General features: G+C 36.5%; 1 protein-coding gene across 1 annotated transcript; it reads left to right on the top strand.

The window, feature by feature from the left end:
- Positions 1-21,341: 21,341 nt before the first annotated feature.
- Positions 21,342-23,347, top strand: LOC131624419 (uncharacterized). The gene is made up of 2 exons (XM_058895360.1): positions 21,342-22,064; positions 23,288-23,347. The coding sequence occupies exons 1-2, from the start codon at positions 21,342-21,344 to the stop codon at positions 23,345-23,347; spliced, it is 783 nt and encodes a 260-aa protein (XP_058751343.1).
- Positions 23,348-23,723: the final 376 nt, after the last annotated feature.

A 23,723-nucleotide genomic window follows, 5' to 3' on the forward strand; every position in this document is an offset into this window, starting at 1 on the left:
ACAAAAAGAAACAACCCACGAAACTAAAGACTCACAAACATATGGACGAGTTTTTGAACCATTCATAAAAATTACTTCTAATTTTATCTTTAGCTTTTATAGCAAGCCACCATCAAGAGTGCCAAAGATTCGAGTAGAATAGTTCATCGCCATCAAAAACCGTGTTATTGAAAATGATATTATTTCTAACTTTCCAAATACACCACCATATAGTTACCCAAATAGCTGTAGCCCTTTTACATTGAATCTTCCCCGACAATGTGGTAACCACCACAAGAATCTGGCTACAACAATCCACTGCCCAGTGTAAGTCTATATCCAGCCATTGCTTAATTCTATCCCACAGGTTTTGGATCATAGGACAGAAAATAAAGATATGAGATGGGTCTACACAGTGCAGCTCACAGAAAGCACACAAATCCTCATTATTATTCGCAATAATTCCGCGCCGAAGCAGCTGATTCCTCGCCGGAATCCTGTCCATAATAACTCGCCAACAAAAGATTTTTAACTTCGAAGGTACCTGTGACGCCCAAATAAGATGCAGCCCCTGATTAATGCCCATGTCCAGCCCCCACCTTCTTGATCACGTTGTAATAAAAAAAAATTTGACACAAGCAAACTTAATTCATATCATTTTTTAAACAAAATTCAATACAAGGAGGAATCATATGAAAAACCATACGTCGAGACCAAGAATTGGCCACCCTAGCTAAGCTATGAGCCACCGAATTCGCTTGACGTTTTACAAACTTAACCTCAAAGTTAAGGTGAGAATCGAGGAAATGCTTAATACTATTAATAATCAAACTAAATTCAGAGTTACCCGCAAATCTAGCGTTAACAGCATGCACGACCAATTGAGAATCACTCTAAAAAATAATACGATCCAATTGCATCCCAATATCTACCTGAATTGCTTCCTTCAAAGCCAACGCCTTGGCTTCAATGGTAGTAAAAATTCCAATATCCCACGAGGTACCCGCCAACATGACATTTCCGAAACTATCTCGAAAGCACCAACCTCTATTAGTCGTTCCTAATTGTGAATTAAACTCCGCATCAACATTATATTTCACCCATACACTCATCGGGGGCTGCCATGTTAGAACAAGATTTGTTCTTATCAATTATCTTAGTTTTGATGATAACAATAATATGAATTTTGCTTAAGATAATATGGTACTCTAATCCAATGCAATTTCCCTTTCAGGAAATATATATAAAGAGTACGCATAATTCAGCGCTCAGAAGATGTGTCTCAAATGGTTCAGCATGCAACATCAGAACATGGTCTGGCAAGACATCAGAAGATGGTCGAAGCAGAATCAGAACATGGGTCTATGGAAGCATCAGAAGAACATGAGATCAGAAGCACTGAAGATCAGAAGATGGTATCACGCTCAGAAGCACTTCAAGGTCAGAAGATCAGAAGATGCTGTGCACCAAGCTGTTTGACTCTGATGATATTCAAACGTCATATTCACAAACATCAGATCAGAAGGAAGTACACGTGGCAGACTACGCTGACTGACAAAAGGAACGTTAAAGCTACTAAAGGCTACGTCAGTAGACACAGCGTGAACAAGGCTCGAGGTAGTTGACAAAAGCGTATAACATTAAATGCAAAGCTGTACGGAACACGCAAAGCATTAAATGCATTCAACGGTCATCTTCTCAACGCCTATAAATATGAAGTTCTGATGAGAAGCAAGGTTAACGATTCTGCACCAAAACAACTCATATCAAACTTGCTGAAACGCTGTTCAAATCAAAACTCAGAATCTTCATCTTCATCAAAGCTCACTACATTGCTGTTGTAATATCTTAGTGAGATTAAGCTTAAATTGTAAGAGAAATATCACAGTTGTGATTATCGCTTTTTAGAAGCATTTGTAAACTCTTGAATTGATTACATTAAGTTGTAAGGAACTAGAGTGATCAGTTGATCAGTATACTCTAGGAAGTCTTAGCAGTTAGCTGAGCAGGAAGTCTTGGCAGTTGGCTGAGCAGGAAGTCTTGGCAGTTGGCTGAGCAGAAAGTCTTAGGAGTGAACTAAGCCTAGAGTGATCGTGTTGATCAGTAGACTCTAGAAAAGTCTTAGGAGTGAACTAAGCAGTTGTTCCTGGAGTGATCAGGTTGTGATCAGAAGACTCTGGAAGACTTAGTTGCGGCTAAGTGGAAAACCATTGTAATCCGTGCGATTAGTGGATTAAATCCTCAGTTGAGGTAAATCATCTCTGCGGGGGTGGACTGGAGTAGCTTCGTTAACAGCGAACCAGGATAAAAATAATTGTGCATTTTATTTTTATCGCTCAAGATTTTAAGTAACACTTATTCAATCCCCCCCTTTCTAAGTGTTTTTCTATCCTTCAATTGGCATCAGAGCGCCGGTTCTAAGGTGCAAGCACTTAACCGTGTTTAGAAAAGATTCAGGAAGAGAAAAACGCTTCATCTAAAAGATGGTTGATGAAAGTGAAAGGACTATACCTACACCTGCATCTACATCTGGCTCTGCTGAGCAATACAACGGTAACAATGGTTATACTAGACCGCCGGTATTTGATGGTGAAAACTTTGAATACTGGAAAGATAAACTGGAAAGTTACTTTCTGGGTCTAGATGGTGATCTATGGGATCTTCTGATGGATGGTTACAAACATCCAATAAATGCCAGAGGCGTGAAGCTGTCAAGGCAAGAAATGAATGATGATCAAAAGAAGCTTTTCAGAAATCATCATAAGTGTAGAACTGTTTTGCTGAATGCTATCTCTCATGCTGAGTATGAGAAGATATCCAACAGGGAAACGGCCTATGACATATATGAGTCCTTGAAAATGACTCATGAAGGAAATGCTCAAGTCAAGGAGACAAAAGCTCTTGCCTTAATCCAGAAGTATGAAGCCTTCAAGATGGAGGATGATGAAGACATTGAAAAGATGTTTTCGAGATTTCAAACTCTGACTGCTGGATTGAGAGTTCTTGACAAAGGATACACCAAGGCTGATCATGTAAAGAAGATCATCAGAAGCTTACCCAGAAGATGGGGTCCGATGGTGACTGCATTCAAGATTGCGAAGAATCTGAATGAAGTTTCTCTGGAAGAGCTTATCAGTGCCTTGAGAAGCCATGAGATTGAGCTGGACGCAAATGAGCCTCAAAAGAAAGGTAAGTCTATTGCATTAAAATCTAATATCAAGAAATGCACTAACGCTTTTCAGGCTAGAGAAGAAGATCCTGAAGAATCAGAATCTGAAGAAGAAGATGAACTGTCCATGATTTCCAGAAGGCTAAATCAACTCTGGAAGACCAAGCAAAGGAAGTTCAGAGGCTTCAGAAGTTCAAGGAAATTTGAACGTGGAGAATCTTCTGATGAAAGAAGATTTGACAAGAAGAAGGTCATGTGCTATGAATGCAATGAGCCTGGACACTACAAGAATGAATGTCCAAATCTTCAGAAGGAAAGTCCCAAGAAAAAGTTTCATAAGAAGAAAGGTCTTATGGCAACCTGGGATGAGTCAGAAGATGATTTAGAAGATGAGCAAGCCAACTGTGCGCTGATGGCGACAGAAGATGACGGATCAGAATCTACATCAGAATCAGATTCTGAAGAGGTATTTTCTGAACTTACTAGAGATGAGTTAGTTTCCGGTCTAACTGAACTTCTGGAACTCAAGTCTCAGATCAGTCTCAAATACAAAAAGCTGAAAAAGCAATTTGAATTTGAAACAAAGAAGCTTGAGTTGGAGAATTCTGAATTAAAAGAAAAACTTTTAAAACTATCCAATAATGTTGGATCTCCTTCTGATTCAGAAAAATCCACTCCTAGTCTGAACCATATTCTGAAAGAATATGATTTAAGTTTCAGAAAGTTCTTATCTAGAAGTATTGGCAGAAGTCAGCTAGCTTCTATGATATATGCTGTGTCTGGAAACAAAAGAGTTGGCATTGGTTATGAGGGTGAAACCCCATACAAACTTGAACCTGTTGATGAAATGAAAATTACATACAAGCCATTGTATGATCAGTTCAAGTATGGCCACTCACATGATATTAGGCACACTTCACATGCACAAAGTTTTCACAGTGCACACACTAAGAAGCATGTGACACAACCTAGGAAATATCATGAAACTCACATTAAGAATTATCATGCTGTTCCTTCTATTGCTTACAATGTTAAACCCAAGTTCAATCAGAACTTGAGAAAATCTAACAAGAAAGGACCCAAGAAGATGTGGGTACCTAAGGATAAGATTATTCCTATTGCAGATATCCTTGGCTGCAAGAAGGACAAAGCACAACATGTCATGGTACCTGGACTCTGGATGCTCGCGACACATGACAGGAAGAAGGTCTATGTTCCAAGACCTGGTGCTTAAGTCTGGAGGAGAAGTCAAGTTCGGAGGAGATCAGAAGGGCAAGATAATTGGCTCTGGAACTATAAAATCTGGTAACTCTCCTTCCATCTCTAATGTACTTCTTGTAGAAGGATTAACACATAACCTTTTATCTATCAGTCAATTAAGTGACAATGGTTATGATATAATCTTTAATCAAGAGTCTTGCAAGGCTGTAAATCAGAAGGATGGCTCAATCCTATTTACAGGCAAGAGGAAGAACAACATTTATAAGACAGATCTGCAAGATCTTATGAGTCAGAAGGTGACTTGTCTTATGTCTGTTTCTGAAGAGCAGTGGGTCTGGCACAGGAGATTAGGTCATGCTAGTTTGAGAAAGATCTCTCAAATTAACAAACTGAATCTTGTCAGAGGACTCCCTAATCTGAAATTCCAATCAGATGCTCTTTGTGAAGCATGTCAGAAGGGCAAGTTCTCCAAACCTGCATTCAAGTCTAAGAATGTTGTTTCTACCTCAAGGCCATTAGAACTCTTGCACATTGATCTGTTTGGACCAGTCAAAACAGCATCTGTCAGAGGAAAGAAATATGGATTAGTCATCGTAGATGATTATAGCCGCTGGACATGGGTAAAATTCTTAAAACACAAGGATGAGACTCATTCAGTGTTCTTTGATTTCTGCATTCAGATTCAATCTGAAAAAGAGTGTAAAATCATAAAGGTCAGAAGTGATCATGGTGGTGAATTTGAGAACAAATCCTTTGAAGAATTCTTCAAAGAAAATGGTATTGCCCATGATTTCTCTTGTCCTAGAACTCCACAGCAAAATGGGGTTGTAGAACGAAAGAATAGGACTCTTCAAGAAATGGCCAGAACCATGATCAATGAAACCAATATGGCTAAGCATTTCTGGGCAGAAGCAATAAACACTGCATGTTATATTCAGAATAGAATTTCTATCAGACCTATTCTAAATAAGACTCCCTATGAATTGTGGAAGAATAGAAAGCCCAACATTTCATATTTCCATCCTTTTGGATGTGTATGCTTTATTCTGAACACTAAAGATCATCTTGGTAAGTTTGATTCCAAAGCTCAAAAGTGTTTCCTTCTTGGATATTCTGAACGCTCAAAAGGCTACAGGGTATACAATACTGAAACATTGGTTGTAGAAGAATCAATCAATATCAGGTTTGATGATAAGCTTGGTTCTGAAAAACCAAAGCAAGTTGATAATTTTGCAGGTTGTGATATTGACATATCAGAAGTTGTTGAGCCAAGAAGCAACGCATCAGAAGCAGAGCTCCTCAGAAGCAAAGAATCTGAAGATCAAGTAACAGCTTCTCTGGAGGATCTAAGTATTTCTGAAGAACCATCTGTCAGAAGATCATCCAGACTCATCTCTGGTCATTCAGAAGATGTCATTCTTGGAAAGAAGGATGATCCAATCAGAACAAGAGCATTCCTTAGGAACAATGCAGACTGTCAATTAGGTCTTGTATCTTTGATCGAGCCAACTTCTGTTGATCATGCTCTAGAAGATCCAGACTGGATAATTGCTATGCAAGAAGAACTAAATCAGTTTACAAGGAATGATGTTTGGGATCTTGTTCCTAGACCAGATGGATTCAACATAATTGGTACAAAATGGGTCTTCAGAAACAAGCTTAGCGAGAAAGGTGAAGTGGTAAGGAACAAAGCCAGACTGGTGGCTCAGGGTTATAGTCAGCAAGAAGGGATTGACTACACAGAAACCTTTGCACCAGTGGCCAGGTTAGAGTCTATTCGTCTATTAATTTCTTTTGCCACTCAACATAACATCACTCTCTATCAGATGGATGTTAAGAGTGCCTTCTTAAATGGTTATATAGATGAAGAAGTTTATGTCCATCAACCTCCTGGTTTTGAAGACTCTATGTCTCCTAATCATGTTTTTAAACTTAAGAAATCATTGTATGGATTGAAACAGGCTCCCAGAGCTTGGTATGAACGCTTAAGTTCTTTCCTTCTAGATAATGGTTTCACTAGAGGAAAAGTGGACACTACTCTCTTTTGTAAAACCTTTGAAAAGGATATTTTAATTTGTCAAATATATGTAGATGATATTATTTTTGGAACATCTAATGCTACACTTGGAAAGGAGTTTGCTAAGTCTATGCAGGCTGAGTTTGAAATGAGTATGATGGGAGAACTCAAGTATTTCCTTGGAATACAAATAAATCAAACATCAGAAGGAACGTATGTTCACCAAACCAAGTATGTGAAGGAACTTCTGAAGAAGTTCAATCTTCTAGACTGCAAAGAAGCCAAAACTCCTATGCATTCAACATGCATCCTAGGTAAGGATGAGGTAAGTAAGAAGGTAGATCAGAAGCTATACAGAGGTATGATTGGATCTCTTCTATATCTGACTGCTTCTAGACCTGACATTCTGTTCAGTGTTTGTTTGTGTGCTAGATTCCAATCGGATCCTAGAGAATCTCATTTAACTGCTGTTAAGAGGGTTCTAAGGTATCTGAAAGGTACTACTAATGTTGGTTTAGTTTACAGAAAATCTAAAGAATACAACTTAGTAGGATTCTGCGATGCTGATTATGCTGGAGACAGAATTGAAAGAAAAAGTACTTCAGGAAGTTGCCAATTTCTTGGAAGTCACTTAATCTCCTGGTACAGCAAGAAGCAAGCAACCATTGCTCTATCAACCACAGAAGCAGAATATGTCGCAGCTGCTGGTTGTAGTACACAGATGCTCTGGATGAAGAGTCAGTTAGAAGATTATCAGATATTTGAGAGTAACATTCCTATATTCTGTGATAATACTTCTGCTATATGTTTATCTAAGAATCCTATTCTTCATTCAAAAGCTAAACATATTGAGATAAAACATCATTTCATAAGGGACTATGTTCAGAAGGGTGTTATATCTTTAAACTTTGTTGATACAGACCATCAATGGGCTGATATCTTTACAAAACCCCTGGCTGAAGATAGGTTTAAGTTCATTCTGAAGAACATCAGTATGGATTTATGCCCAGAATGAGAAGATGAGAATGTCTCATGTATGAGTATCTTCTGAAATGAATGTGAAAATTTTTTTTTAATCAGAAGTTCTGATTGAATTCGTTTAGAAATTATGATTCGGTTATTACTAACGTTTCATTGTCTAAGTTGATTCAGAACCTCTTTTAAAGCAAAACAGCTGTTACGCTTTATCTCGGGAAGGTAAACCTGTCGTTACTATTCATGGATAAGCGCGCGTGCAGTTGAAGGGACGCCGACCATAGGTAACTGTGCTAGTCACTTGATTTGTCTTTATTATCTCTCCTCACGTCACGTAACATTAAATGCTTTTCATCATTCGTTTCATTTTATTTTCCTTTAAATACTCTTCAAAATGGTTTTCGGTTTCCTATCTCTTTGTTTTCCTCTTAAAATTTTTTTTTCTCTCTCTCTCTCTCTCTCGTTTTTCTTTTCTTCTCTCATAACCTAGCATTCACCTCAAGCCTGTTGAAGCTCCATGACTCAAAGGCGACAGATCTCTGTGCATCTCGGGATGGCTCTTCTAATACCGCTCAAGTCAGATCCTTCTTTGATGTTGTTATCAACTTTCATCCAAAGACAGAAGACTTTCTTGAGTTGTGGGAAGATAGGCTCAACGTCTATGTTGAGGGAAAGCCCCGTTTGCAACATTAGCTCTCTGTCCGTGAACTGTCCCTCACTTCCTCCTTGGTTCTGGGATCTCTCCTACAGTGGAGGTTTCAGTCTGGAAGACAAGAAGTCCTTCGGGATTCTTGATGGGTTGACACAGAGCGTGTCTTGCTAGGGCTCTGTTTTTAATTTTTGTAGTGATTTCCTTTTTGGAAATCCTTTTTTGTATTTGCTAGGAATGTTTTTCATCTTGTTAAACATAGGAACCTTTTGTAATATCTTTTGATTATCAATGAAAAAGTTTCTTTGTGTTTTACATTCCAGTAAATGTTTTCTTTTGTCGTTTTATACATCTGAATCTTTTTATATATGCTTTTTGATGTTATGACAAAAAGGGGGAGAAAGATAAATGATAAATGATTTGATTAAATCTATCAGTTGCTGGGTAAAGGCTCCCACACATTCACTAACAAGAACTGCAAGTTCTATATGGTTTAAGTGTTTTGCAGGTACAAAGAAGTGAAGTGAATCTTCAAAGCAAGACCATTGAAACTGAAGCAAGCTGAGTGCTGTCAAGCTTCAGAGATCAGAAGCAAGAAAGAAGAATGAATCAGAAGCACTGATAATAGAATTGGAATATCATTGTCTATCCTGTTCTGACAAAATTCTATTTGCTTTGATACACATAATGTTATGGCTCTGATACATTATTTGCTCTGATACATGTTTTTAGCCTAAAATGCTCTGATACATTTGGCTCTGATACATATCATGTATTTGAATATACATTTTATGTTCTAACTCGTTCATGCTGACTTTTGTCGTTTAGTTTTTTTTGTTCTGTAACATTTCAGGATGTAGAGATGCTCAGATGATGCTCTGGTACATTCAACAATGTTCTGATACAAATCTAGCATGAAGTGATGTTAGTAGACATTCAAAGTTCTGAAGCTATCCGAGGGAAGCAGAAATCAGAAGATGTGAATGTTCTAAAAGATCCAGAAATTCAAGTTCTGAAGCTGTCCTGAATGGAAGCAGAAGTCAGAAGCTGTGAATGTTCTGAAGATCAAAGAAATTCAAGTTCTGAAGCTGTCCAATGGAAGCAGAAGTCAGAAGCTATGGATTCTCTGAAGACAGAAGCTCATATGATCGTCTCTACCGAAATAATCAGGGAAGTCTTTTATTAAAGTTCTTCGAGTATTTATTTCAGGGGGAGATTATTTATCTCAGGGGGAGATTGTTAATCTCAGGGGGAGACATATTCATATGCTTATGCTATAGCTGTGTAATTTGTCTTTTGCCGTCTACTCTTTCTGATCGCAAATTCATATCATTTATATATGTTTTTGTCATCATCAAAAAGGGGGAGATTGTTAGAACAAGATTTGTTCTTATCAATTATCTTAGTTTTGATGATAACAATAATATGAATTTTGCTTAAGATAATATGGTACTCTAATCCAATGCAATTTCCCTTTCAGGAAATATATATAAAGAGTACGCATAATTCAGCGCTCAGAAGATGTGTCTCAAATGGTTCAGCATGCAACATCAGAACATGGTCTGGCAAGACATCAGAAGATGGTCGAAGCAGAATCAGAACATGGGTCTATGGAAGCATCAGAAGAACATGAGATCAGAAGCACTGAAGATCAGAAGATGGTATCACGCTCAGAAGCACTTCAAGGTCAGAAGATCAGAAGATGCTGTGCACCAAGCTGTTTGACTCTGATGATATTCAAACGTCATATTCACAAACATCAGATCAGAAGGAAGTACACGTGGCAGACTACGCTGACTGACAAAAGGAACGTTAAAGCTACTAAAGGCTACGTCAGTAGACACAGCGTGAACAAGGCTCGAGGTAGTTGACAAAAGCGTATAACATTAAATGCAAAGCTGTACGGAACACGCAAAGCATTAAATGCATTCAACGGTCATCTTCTCAACGCCTATAAATATGAAGTTCTGATGAGAAGCAAGGTTAACGATTCTGCACCAAAACAACTCATATCAAACTTGCTGAAACGCTGTTCAAATCAAAACTCAGAATCTTCATCTTCATCAAAGCTCACTACATTGCTGTTGTAATATCTTAGTGAGATTAAGCTTAAATTGTAAGAGAAATATCACAGTTGTGATTATCGCTTTTTAGAAGCATTTGTAAACTCTTGAATTGATTACATTAAGTTGTAAGGAACTAGAGTGATCAGTTGATCAGTATACTCTAGGAAGTCTTAGCAGTTAGCTGAGCAGGAAGTCTTGGCAGTTGGCTGAGCAGGAAGTCTTGGCAGTTGGCTGAGCAGAAAGTCTTAGGAGTGAACTAAGCCTAGAGTGATCGTGTTGATCAGTAGACTCTAGAAAAGTCTTAGGAGTGAACTAAGCAGTTGTTCCTGGAGTGATCAGGTTGTGATCAGAAGACTCTGGAAGACTTAGTTGCGGCTAAGTGGAAAACCATTGTAATCCGTGCGATTAGTGGATTAAATCCTCAGTTGAGGTAAATCATCTCTGCGGGGGTGGACTGGAGTAGCTTCGTTAACAGCGAACCAGGATAAAAATAATTGTGCATTTTATTTTTATCGCTCAAGATTTTAAGTAACACTTATTCAATCCCCCCCTTTCTAAGTGTTTTTCTATCCTTCATGCCACATATTATCATGATTTGTCTGGTTGTAATACGGTGGGAGAATTGACTGTTTTGAAATGTTGTGGATAGAAAGAGTCGCCACCGTATTTTATTTTATCCAATTGGAAAGGCTAAAAGAACAGAAAAAGACCTTTGAAAAGAGTTTGAGTTCGGGGGGTAAGTTATACAAAGGGAAGGTTTAAGCACCCTTTGCATCCATGGTTATCCATGGGCTCTTAATTACTTAGCTCACTTTGTTTGTTTGAAATGTTTGAAAGAGTGTCGTGTGTGAATTGAAAAGATTTGAATAAGGACTTTAGCTTGTAAAATAAGCGTAGCCTTTTTGAATTGATTTGAAAAGGAGTGTGAAAAGTAATTTGAAAATTTGAATGTGTGAGCAAGCATTTAAGAGAACCTACCCTAAGATTGTCTTTCTGTTCTTTAAGATTTTTCGTTTGAAAGGGATATCCATACCATAAGGAGGGTAGGTAGTCCTTTCATTGGATTTGAAAAGGGTCATCGAGAATTATCGAGAATTTACCATAAGACTGTCCCTACCATAAAGAGGGTAGGTAGTCTCATGGAAGGATATAATAGTCATTTAGGCAACCATGAGGATACCTTAGCATTCGAAGGGGCGATCAGATCATCAACTTATTTGAGGCAACACTAAGGGACTAGATCTCGTATGATGATTATCTTCGTAGGCAGCATGCTAAGGTATCCTCGTATTCGAGGGACTTGACTATTTTTTAAATTGAAAGGCAACAGGCAGCATAAGAAGGGTTACCATAAAGGTGTGTGTGTGGCACAATCAGGTGATCAATATTCAAATATTTTATCTTATAATTAGTGTGATACTAGGTTAATTTTAGCAAGGCTTCCACTCCCTATGATTACTAACCACCGCAGAAAAATAAATAGAATTAAAGATCCTACGCTATTACAATAAACACCTGTAGGGCAGAAAAGTAAAGGCAAGAAAATAAAATCCTAAATCTATTACAATAAACACCTGCAGATGAATAGAGGCAAAATAATAAGGGCAGGAAAATAAACCTAAACTATTACATAAAAAAACCTTTTGCAAGCCTATACACATTTTCTAGAATATAAATGGCAAAAGATAAAAATAACAAATTTAAACACGCATGCGACAATCAAGGGAATATGAGGTGAGAAGAGAATCGCGCTTGAAGAAATTCAATGTTTGATTACAATAGGCAAACCTAAACCTTAAAGGTTGAAAACCTAATGGGGCAAAAACCTAGCCTACAGTTAATGGGCAATACCTACCTAAAGTTTTTGGGTTATCTATGGTTTTTGGAAGTTAAAGGGCTAAACCTAATATTAAATTAGTTAACCTAAAAATAATTAATTAAAAAAAATTAAACCTAATTATCTTAATTAAAAAAACCAAAGGCTGAACCTAATCCTAATTTAATAAATTAATTTAAAGAAAGAAACTATTTTTTTAGATTTTTTATGATAAAAGATTTAAATAAAAACCTAACTAAATTAAATAAAAATAGTTGTAAAATTAATTTATAAAAGGAAAACTAATACTAATCCTAATCCTAATAGCTTAAGTGGTTAAAAAACAAAAGTAAAAGAAATAGCAATCAAACAAAAATAAATAAAAAAAGCTGAAAAAAAAAAGAAAAGGAAAGGAAAGATATAACTGGGCGTGGAATCATATGTGGGAAGCTTGTGAGTGTCCATGGTGGGGGCGTCATCAGAATCCTTGGATCTGTATCAAAGGTAATCCAACGGTTGCCATCTGAAGGTGTATTGTGAGCCACGCGAGGGTTATGCGCAGAAGATCTGTGAGAAAACATACACAAAACAAAGAAATTAAATAAGTGCAAGGGCTGCATCTTATTTTGCACAATTCTCCCCTCAGCCAAGTAATCCAAACGCTTTATGTTGATAACAAACGCCTCCTATATGAATAAATAATAATCTCGCTGCAAGTGGAGAAGTCAACGAAGACCAGTCAGTCGGGCCCACTATCCACTACGTGAGCCAATGAGAACAAGAGAGGGACTCTTCATTTGTTGACCCACCAATGGCGCTACGTGAACCGTCCACGCGTGTAAGTCAAAAGTTCAGTGTCACTATTCATCATCTCTAACCTAGCTACCTGCGGATTTTCCTATGACTTGTGCTGCGGATTTAGCTGCGACTTTGGCTACCATTTTCGTATCAAATTTCTGGGCTTTTGAACCTGCAAAATATCAAACATGAATACAAACAAAAGCCCTACTCCCCTAATTTGGACCTTCTGAATCCATTGGTGATGTCCATTTAGTCTGAAGCAGCCTGTAAGTATGAAACCGATGAGGAGTTTCACTTTGCCCTAACAATGGCAAATCAGGATATGCGCATCAAATCTCCAACCTAATGATTCAAAGCTTCTTTAAATTGTACTAGGAACTCAAATGTAGAATTAGTTTGAATTTAAACACGATAATATGAAAGATATAAATGTAAGAAGATCATGAACATGATACACGCGTTCTAGGCATTATGAGAGCTAACTATTGAATCATTCTTACTCTGTGATGCCTCAGGAGTGAATTAGGATTGTTGGAACGTGTTGAAACTTGCTAAGAAAAGAATTATATCGTGCCCTACTTCTTTGGTTTTTTTACCTTTTGAAACCCTAGCCTCCTTGTCCAAGTCTCTTTTTTCGTCCTCCCCTAATGCTGAACATGTTGTGAGTATATATGAGAGTCCATTAGGGTTACCAAATGGGCTTGGACTTGAGGTTTTTTTTATCACTTGGAAATTTGCATGAATATGCATGATATCTTTCCCTTTTTTGTCTCACTATTGTTTCCAATCTTTTTCAATACTATTTACCATGAATTTCTATCAAAATAATGATATTTGAATGATTGGATTTGATTGGAAATCAAAAGCTTCTTGATTAAATCTAATTATTTCACATATTACTTGATTTATTTATTATTTAAATGAATAAAATTCAAATAAATAAAATAAATGTCATAAAAATAAAATAATAGATTTATAAGTCTTGATATTGTCCATGGATATGTTTGAGATCTAAAAATTAGGCCCAATAGTTCAAAACATCAAACTTCTCCATTTCGGATTGAGTGTATTTTCTCAAAATCGACCATCTTGCACAAGTCATAACTCATTTAATATTTATCATATGGAGATGATCTAAAACTTTTTGGAAAGCCCAAGGTGTCCTCTACAAGCCACTTTGGAACAATTTTCTCATTTGAGTATTTTATCTTGAAGATACGGCTCCTGACAAAAAACTTCCTTTTGCGAGCTTCTAGAAGGACCTGTAATGTTTTGGCTCATATCTCTCAAATGAAGCATTTTTTGCCTTGGCATTAGATGGACAAAGTTGTAGAAAATTCAATTTCCTTCAAAATAGGCTTTAGTTGGGAAATTTCTGATGTTCCATGTGAATGTTATGGTTGGTCAAAGTTCAGATGACTTTTAGGTCAAAAATCCTAATTTAGAAACTTTGAGTTATGTTGATTTCTGAACTTTTCTTGATAAAGCATGATCAATCCTTGATCAAATGATGAATGTTACTTCAAAATAAGGATGTTGACCAAAAATCAGGAATTTTGACTGTACTTTGACCACAGTTGCCTTTTAGGTCATACTGGTCGACTGTTGACTATTTGAGCTTTTGTCTGGACAATCTTGTGAATCAGAGCTTGAAATTTGACATGAGGATCCTTTGAGGCATATGAGAGGCCATGAGGTCCACTTGAGGTGTTAGAACCTGATTTTATTTTGAGAGAAACCAAACCCTAATTTGAGGTTTGTTGCTTAGGAGATAGGTAAGAGTTCCCAATTCTTGTATAGTCTTGAGCAGTTGAAAGTCAGGTGAGCCAAAATATTTTGAAATATGATGGGCAAATTTTGGGGTATGACAGCTGCCCGTGTTCAATTTTCTTAAACCTAAATATGTAGATTGGCCTGTGTGCCGGTCAGAATCTGATGGTAGAAGAGGATTGAACACTAGAATACCAAGAAATTTGCCCTTGCTGATGCAGGGACCTTTTCGGAGATGGGCTTAAAGATGCCATCTAGGCAAAGTATTGTCGGAGTTGGGCTTAAAGATGCCATCCGAATGTTGAGAGAAAGCTATCTGAGATGGGCTTAAAGATGCCATCTAGTTTTGATAATATGAAAGTAAGAATAAGTCGTTCATGAGACTGTATCCGAGCTCGATGTATTGAGAGGTGTTAGGATGGGTCGTAAATTAGACCGTATTTATGGTTTCAGAATTAAGTTGTTGGCTCGATTTCCCTAAGCGTTTGGATCATATGATTGAATTGATTGTCGTGACTCTATTGTTATGATTCCATTATGGTAAATTCATTGCTGTGACTCAATTGTCGTGACTCCATCGCCGTGACTCTATTGTCATGATCATTTTTGGACTGAATACCGGGATTAGATATGTGACTCTATTGTCATGAATTCATTGTCGTGACTCCATTGTCGTGACTCCATTGTCGTGACTCCATTGTCGTGACTTCATTGTCGTGACTCCATTGTCCTGACTTCATTCTCGTGACTCAATTGTCGTGACTCAATTGTCGTGACTCCATTGTTGTGACTCAATTGTCGTGACTCAATTGTCGTGAATCCATTATCGTGACTTCATTGTCGTGACTCCATTGTCGTAACTTCATTGTCGTGACTCCATTGTCGTGACTCAATTGTCGTGACTTCATTGTCCTGACTCCATTGGCGTGACTCCATTATCGTGACTCCATTATCGTGACTCCATTGTCACGTTCTTTTTCTGAATTGAGTGTCATGATTAAGTCTATCTCTCTCTTTGATCGTGTCAGCACCATTCGTGATGGTAGGATTAGATCTTTGAATGTTTGATCGTGTCAGTATCGTTTGTGGTAACTGAATTAGATCTTTGAAAATTGGAGATATTGTTTATCTGCTTGTACCTGTATCCCGCAAAAGTTAAAGTTAGTCTTTATGTAATGTCATGATGGATGTATTATGTGATGAGTCTCTCAAAATAAATGAGAAACTTGCATGTTATGTATGAATTTATTATGAGGTTATACAATGTATGAATATGTTTATGATATATGATGTATGAACATGATTTAGTGATTTTTTCTTGATTGAGAAAATAAATCTCTGTGTAATTGTGATTTTCATGCCTGATATTTTCTTGAAGATATACAACTGGGGATTTATGATTTCTTATTGGGGATGAAAGCGATTTGAATGGTTGATCTTTAATGCACCTTGACTGGGGATAAGAGAGATGAATAAACCCTGTTGGAGGAGGGGTTGAATATAGCTACTTGAGGAATACCCTGTGGGGATATGATCTTGTGAAACCGGCTCCGTGGGAAGACATGGTGTCATACCCCAAAATTTGCCCATTACATTTCAAGATATCTTGGCTCAAGCAGTCTCCTCAGGCTCATATGATATCCAATTGCAAGCATGTTCACTCTCCTCCTAAACAATAAGGACCAAAACTAGGGTTTTGTTTCTTTCGAAGAAAAATCAACTTCTGATACCTCAAGTGGACTTCATGGTAACTCATATGATTCAAATTATCCTCATGACAATTATCAAGCCCCGATTCAAAAGATTGCTCACTCAATGGCCCAAACGATCAATAATCGACTTGTTGACCTAAAAGTCAAACTATGGTCAAATCACAGTCAAAGTTCCTGATTTTTTGTCAACATTCTCACCTTGAAGTATAATTCATCATGTGATCAAGTATTGATCATGATTCATCATGGAAAGATCAGAAATCAACAAAACTCAAGGTTTCTAAATTAGGGTTTTTGGACTAAAAGTCAACTAAACTTTGACCAGCCATAACTTTCACCTGGGACATCAAAAATCTCCATCCAAAGCTCATTTTGAAGGAAATTGAAATCTCTACAACTTTGTCTTTCACATGCCAAGGCCAAAAATGCTTCATTTGGGAGATCTGAGCCAAAACATTACAGGTCCTTCTAGAAGATCGCAAAAAACAGTTTTTTGTCAAGAGCCATATCATTAAGATAAAATCTTCAAATTTAAAATATTTTCCAAAGTGGCTTTTAGAGGACATCTTGGGCTTTCCAAAAAGTCCTGTAACACCTTCATGTGATCATTATTGAGAGAGTTAGGGCTTGCTAAATTTGGGCAATTTTATGAAAAATGCATGAAAGTCAAAGTAGTGAATTTTTAGTTTGTGATTAAATGGGCCTAGGATATGGATTTCAAACTTGTCTATGGGCTCTATAATGACTCTTAAAACAATTATTTTATTTTTGTATTATTTATTTTTATTTATTTGAATTTTAATTCATTTAAATATTAATAAGTCATATAAAAATTTGAATAATTTGTTTTAAACAAAGATTTGGTTTTCCAATCATTTTTAATTATTCAATATATCAAATATATTGTCCAATTTCGTGTAAATGGATATTGGAAAGAGATGAACATGATTGGATCATGATTGAAACAAAAAAAATCAAGTTTTAATGCAAATTGGAAATCAAATATTTTCTTCACAAAGACAAGGTATTTTCCCATATTATTTGACCTAAAATCTTCCTCTATTTAAACACAAAAGAGAGAGATGCTCAAGGAAGAAAATTAGAGGCAAACATTAGGGTTTCTAAGTTACAAAAAACATCAAGAACTAGGGCATAACACAAAAATATCTTCCAGCAACATTCAGTCCGAGAAAACCATTCGATCACGCTCTTGTGGACCTGAGGAAGCCATTACCATCATCCTTGCAGTCTGAGGTAGCCCAGAGATCACCTTACGAATCGCAAACGGTTTGTGTGTATTCTTTGAATTCAAAAGCTTATTACAGGCCACTTAATTAATTTTGTTGCATCCATTCATGTTTGTATTAATGTTTAAGACTGTTTAGACCCATCGTTGGTGAACTTTAACGCAAGAACATGAAGCTGCCATGGCTAGGGTAAGCAAATAAAGTCTCTCATTTTCCATGATGTAGGCATCTTTAGATACGAACGGCACCACCAATGGGTTCAGGGGACTTGATTTATTGGATCTGGGTCGTTAGGGTTCTTGTATCATGCGTATTTTTGTGTCTGTTGTAGGTGCAGGTTTAGCTATGGAATTGTCGTGGCAAAATGCGCATCTAATGGAGGTTAATTCGTAGCTAAAATTGGGCAGGAGATTAAAAGAGACGATTAATAGTGCATCAGCCTTTGGACCGCGTGCGTGTTCATGTTCTATTTGTCGGTCAAGGGTCCTTCCCTCTCTCCACGCGCGTGGCCGCTCCCCATTGACAAGTCAAAGTCAGCCACTCCTATCTCCATGTTTGATTAGTTGTTTTCTCACGGATTCTCTACTCCCAACGCATACAGGCTTACAGTGCGCCATCGCTTCTCAACCATCAAATCTTTAGGAAAGGTGATCTGACGCCTTTGGAAGTGCATTTCTACCATACACCCTCAAGGAAGTGTAATACAGGATCACACGCCCAGGTTCTTTAATTTTTTTTATTTTATTTTTTGTTTTATAATTATTTTGTTTATACTTTCTTTTTTAACTAAACTCCTTTTAATTAATCCTTATAAAAAAAACTTAACATTTTTTTTTATAATAACAAAATTTATTTATTTTTAATGAATAGAATTAGCCTTTTTATTAGTTAATAAATTAACCTTAGTTTTTAGTTAAGTTTAGTTTAAAATTAGGTTTATTCATTTAATTTTAGATTAATAAAATAATTAGAGTTTTATTTTTAGGATAATAATTTAATTTTAGGCTAATTTATTATTTTTAGGTTTTTAAACCTTGATTTTATTTTTGGCTAACTATTTTTCATCATGATTATTAATCACTGTTTTTCCTTTTCCTAACCCTTTTAATTTTTGATCTGTTACCTTGTAAGGTTTTATTTTCGCACCCAATTCTTCTCTGTTTTCCTTGCAGGTGTTTATTGTAATAGTTTAGGTTTATATTTCCGCCTTTATTTTTCTGCCCACAGGTGTTTATTGTAATAGCGTAGGACTTTATATTTTCTACCTTTAATTTCTGCAATTTTAAACTGCGTGGTTAGTATTCTTAGGGAGTACAAGCCTTGAACTGAATTAGTGTAACACCCCATTTTAAATTATTTAATCGGCGTGTTGATTTTAATTGTTTGGCCTAGTTAAGGGTGTGCGGTCGAGTGCGTAGGCAGAGTGTCCTTAACGAAACAGGTAAAATAGAGGTGTCGGCAGTAATGATATGGCATAAGTGGTAATAGTAGTATATTATAATTATTATTATTTTATTATGAGTATCATTATTATGATTATCATTACTAATATTATTTTTATCATTAGTATTATTATTTGTACTATCATTATTATTTTTATTATTATTAGTATCATTATTAAGATTATTTTTATTAATAATTAAAAAAAATCAAAATTAATAATAATGGGTTAGTGGAGGAAAATAAGGGAGAATAGGTCTTAAGGTGGAATTGGTGAAGGTTTAGCATACCGAGTATTTTCACGTGAGAGAGAGGGCTAGAGAAGGAAGAACAAGGCTGCTAGGGCAATTTTCTCCATCAATTTTCACAGGATTTTATGACCGAATTCGAGGTAAGGGGGGAGAATGGGTTCATTATAAGTGTTATAATCATGAGAGGGTAGTGAGGGGTCCTTTCCCTCGTAGAGTTTCCGTATGTTGATTTTCGCATGTGTGAATCTATGTTTGTATGAGTTAATAGTGATGAAAATTGTGTGATTGAATCATTCTGATATGCAATATATTATTGTTGTTGCTGTCATATTTTTTGTTGTTGCAGTGATTCAATTTAAGGAATCATGTTTGGGGATTATTGCATATCAGTGATATAGTGTTTGAAACGGTTCTGTAGCATTGTTGGTGGTAGCAAATTCATATTGCTGTGCCTTTTGGTCCATTTCGTTTTATTTGATTGCTGCCTGTGTGCAATTTAGTGTGAGTTATCAATTTTGTTAGAATTCAACTAGCAGGTACATAAATTAATAGTCTAAGTATATATTAGAGTTAATTAAATTAATTAGTTTAACTAATTCCAATTTATATAATCTAGTAGAAGGAGATATCATAGTGATTTTTTAATAGCAGAAACAACATTAAATCCATCCAATATAATATAAACATAAGTTTGGTTAGTTATTGCCGTACCGACCGTCATGAGCTTTGAATAAGCAGTTATATTCCTTTTTCTTTTGTTCATGTGGCTGCACATTGTAGTTCAAAACATGATGGTGTTCTAGAACATTATTTCAAATTAGTAGGCATAATTAACCCTGGGATTATATAATGGTTCATTAGGGGTAGAATATAACACTAATGACAAGTGGTAATTAGTTAGATAACTTAGTTTACAATTTTATTTGGTTGAGTGACTTAGCAACAATAGTAAGAAATAATTGCACATAGATGATAAATGACAGAGGGTGGTTCAATTCATTCAACTGAGTTATCAGTCTAATTAATCCAGTAGAGTTAGTATATAGTTACAGTAAAGATAAATTGATAGAAAATGTTAGTAGTTTTAGTAGAAGACTAATGTAGTAACTAGTAGTAATTTATTAAGCGGATTTGTATAAACTAATCAAAAACTAGCTAATTGATGGGCGAGTGTTTGGTGAGGCGTGTTGGTGTAACAGTTTGTATGTTGTGTGCTGTCGCGTAACAGCGGTAGTAATTCTGGTGTGAATTACGGTAAGCTTATGGTTTACGTATGATCCGCAGGATCGTGTGATATGCGTACCTGTAATTACAATTATGCATATTGTGTTGTTAATGCATTTCATAACATGGCATGTTGAGACTGCTAGGTGGAAATCTTTTGTAGATGCCTAGTATGTCCGGACTCAACTGTGGAGTCGTGATGGAGATAATTCGTTGCTCGGTGGAGTGTATGCGAATTATCCGGATTCCTTGGGAATCAGGTTCGATTGAATGAACCGTGTTTTGGTACCACATGCATTTGTGTCAAATCATGGAGTCACATTGCATTATTGTAATTGATTGTTAAATTGTGATTGAATTGATATATGTATTGTAAATATGTGATTGTGTGTGTGATTGGCGTGAGTACTACTCCTTAGCATGTATTATTCACCGTTATTTTTTGAATGTAGTTCTCACCCCTTTCTTTCTTGTTTGTTGTGTCAGTGCTTCTTTGGGAGTACAGATAATTCAGGTACTTAAGCTGTACGTGGAGTACGTGTTGCTTGATCGAGTCTTAGGAGTCGCTCTGATACGTAACACGGGAATTTTTGGGAATTTATTTAAAATGTTATTTTATTGAATTTTGTTACGTATCGCTTTTAAATTCTAATTTTTGGAGAACCACAAGTTAAGGTGGATTTTATTTATTGGTGGCAAGTGTGCCGTGATTTATTTTAAATAAAAACTATTTCCGCTGCATTACTGATTTTTGTGAGAAACGAATAAATAAAGTATTGAGACTTTAGTTTCTGTTTTATTTGAAAGATGTGACATTCCATTCGTGTTGTATTACGCTGATAATATTATTACTATTTTACCGTAATTTTTAAACGGGGAAAAGTGGGGTGTTACAATTGGTATCAGAGCAGGTCGGTTAAACCGGCCAGATGTTGTAGAGTCAGTCCTTAGATTAGGAGTTAACTTGTGTGTTCATCTGATTGTATTTTGGATTGTTGGACAGAATGGCAGGAAGGAATGATGTTGCTCTTGCTGCTGCACTACAAGCTATGGCGCAGTCGGTGCAGAATAACAACAATCAGAATGCTGGAGATCTACAGTTTTGCAACTTAGAGAGGTTCCAGAGCAACAAACCGCCTAAGTTTGAAGGTGGTATCATTGATCCAGAAAATGCACAGAAATGGCTGAAGGCTATTGAGAAGATCTTCAGGACCATGGGATGCAATGTGGATCAGAAGGTACAGTTTGGTACGCACATGCTGGAAGGTGAAGCTGAGGACTGGTGGGATAACAGTCGTCAGAGAATGGAAGTTGCAGGTACTACTATTACTTGCGTAGTGTTTCGGGCTGAGTTTCTAGAAAAGTACTTTCCGGAAGATGCTCGTAGCAAGAGGGAGATTGAGTTCCTAGAATTGAAGCAGGGGAATATGACCGTTGATGAGTATGCTGCTCGATTCGAGGAATTTGTGAAGTATTGTTCCCATTACAATACCAATGAGGCTATGAATTCCAAGTGCATCAAGTTTGAGAACGGGCTGCGTCCCAAGATCAAACAGGGTATTTCTTGTCAGAAGATAAGGAACTATCCAGAGCTAGTGAGCAGAAGCAGAATTTATGACAATGATAACAGAGCCAGGATTGCACAATACAAAGCTGTGAACGATCGAAAGGGTAAGCATGATTGTGGGAAACCATACAGTGCTCCTGCTGATAAAGGAAAACAGAAAGTTGGTTTTTGGAAGAAGCCAAATAGGGGAGGGTTTGCTTCCAACCCCATTACTTGCTTCCGATGTGGTACCGAGGGGTGTAACACCCCATATTTTCTAATTTTAATTTAATTGGAAATTAAATTATTAATTAGAGATAATTTAGTATTTGGTTGAATTATATGGAAAATGATGAGTTATTGGCATTGGGCCTAGAGTGGTGATTAGCAGAAGAGGGGTGTTGACTAAGCAAGCCCATTATAATATTTTATTTTATTTTTCATAAAATAAAGGAATTGGGAAAAGAGGAGAGGAAAGGAGACAGACTCTGAGAAAGGGAGAACACGTGAAGTGAGAAGAGCCAAAGGGGAAGAAGATCTTCGAAGATTCGACTCTGAGGTAAGGGGGGATTTGTCATACCCCAAAATTTGCCCACCACATTTTACCCAAGTTCATTTGAAGTACAAAGCTCAAGAACACTTCCATATAATAAAAATTGAGAGAGTTATGGCTTGCACAAGTTGATTGATTTTGAGAAAATAAATGGAAAGTCAATTTGAGTAAATTTGATATTTTGTGACTGATGGACCCATCATTTGGTTTCTAAACAAGCCCATAATATTAAAAGGAGCCTTTAAATCCATTATCTCATAATATTTATTCATGTTTATTTGAATTTATATTCATATAAATATTAAGTAAATTATTAAAAATATATAAAATAAATGGATTTGTTTTCCATTCATATGAGGTGACCAAATCTCCAAATTATCAATCAAATTTTCGTACAAAGCAAGATTGGGAAGAGAAGAATGGGATTTGAATCAAAAAATTTCTCTCCAAAAGGAAGTGAGATCCAAGCCCATAAAAAAGGAAAACCTAAATTGGTCCTCATATACATATCAAATACGTTCAGCAAAAAAAAGAAGGATTCGGGTGCAGCCTCAAGAATTTGGACGCTGCTCTCAAAATTCCAAGAAAAGTCCGAGTTCGGTTTCTACATTGCAACTCAATTCAAGCCATATAATGTACCTCGATCAGTTCATCGTTGCTTTCTGAACATAAACCCGCCATCATCATCGATGAAAGCTTCCAGAACGTGAATTCATGATCAAAAGCGAGTCATATATTTTTTCGATTCGATTCCGTATATACACGCGCTTTGCATTCGATTTGATTATTTATTCATGATTACAATAGTATTTTGATGCTTCTTGGATATTTTGATTGGCTTTTCGTTGCAGGATTTAGAAACCACCATTGTTAGGTTTTTGCAAGCTCCGAATTGGGGGTGCTGTAGTTAAGATGGAATTGGATAAAATTGACGGTTTCATTAAGTTCAGGAGAATATTTGCAATTGAATCATGCCTTTAAATCTAATTTTGTTATCGTTTTGGTTAAGTTGTGAATTTCACAGGTTTTAATCACCAAAAAATCGCAGCCAGTCTATAGCCCGTTCGTAGCAAAATTCCAGAAAAAAAACACAGCAAGTGGAGAAGACGACATGGCTGGGCGCACGTTCCATTATTCAAAAACTGACTTTTTTTTTTTAATTAATCTTGTTCAAATATGTTATCAGCTCACGTTGACAGCACAGTTGGTAAAGAGTGTTGGTTGGTGACAAGAAGTGCTCGGGTTCGATACCCACGAGCGACGCATATTTTTACCACATTATTCACC

This window comes from Vicia villosa, unplaced genomic scaffold (assembly GCF_029867415.1).
Source record: "Vicia villosa cultivar HV-30 ecotype Madison, WI unplaced genomic scaffold, Vvil1.0 ctg.000121F_1_1, whole genome shotgun sequence".
In the NCBI taxonomy this organism is placed as follows: Eukaryota; Viridiplantae; Streptophyta; class Magnoliopsida; order Fabales; family Fabaceae; genus Vicia; species Vicia villosa.

What these genes read in the sequence shown, in the direction of transcription:
- LOC131624419 (XM_058895360.1), top strand. Translation starts at nt 21,342, where the DNA reads ATGGCAGGAAGGAATGATGTTGCTCTTGCTGCTGCACTACAAGCTATG. An exon ending in CTGATAAAGGAAAACAGAAA is followed by an intron (nt 22,065 to 23,287) that starts GTTGGTTTTTGG and finishes TTTTCGTTGCAG; the next exon opens with GATTTAGAAACCACCATTGT.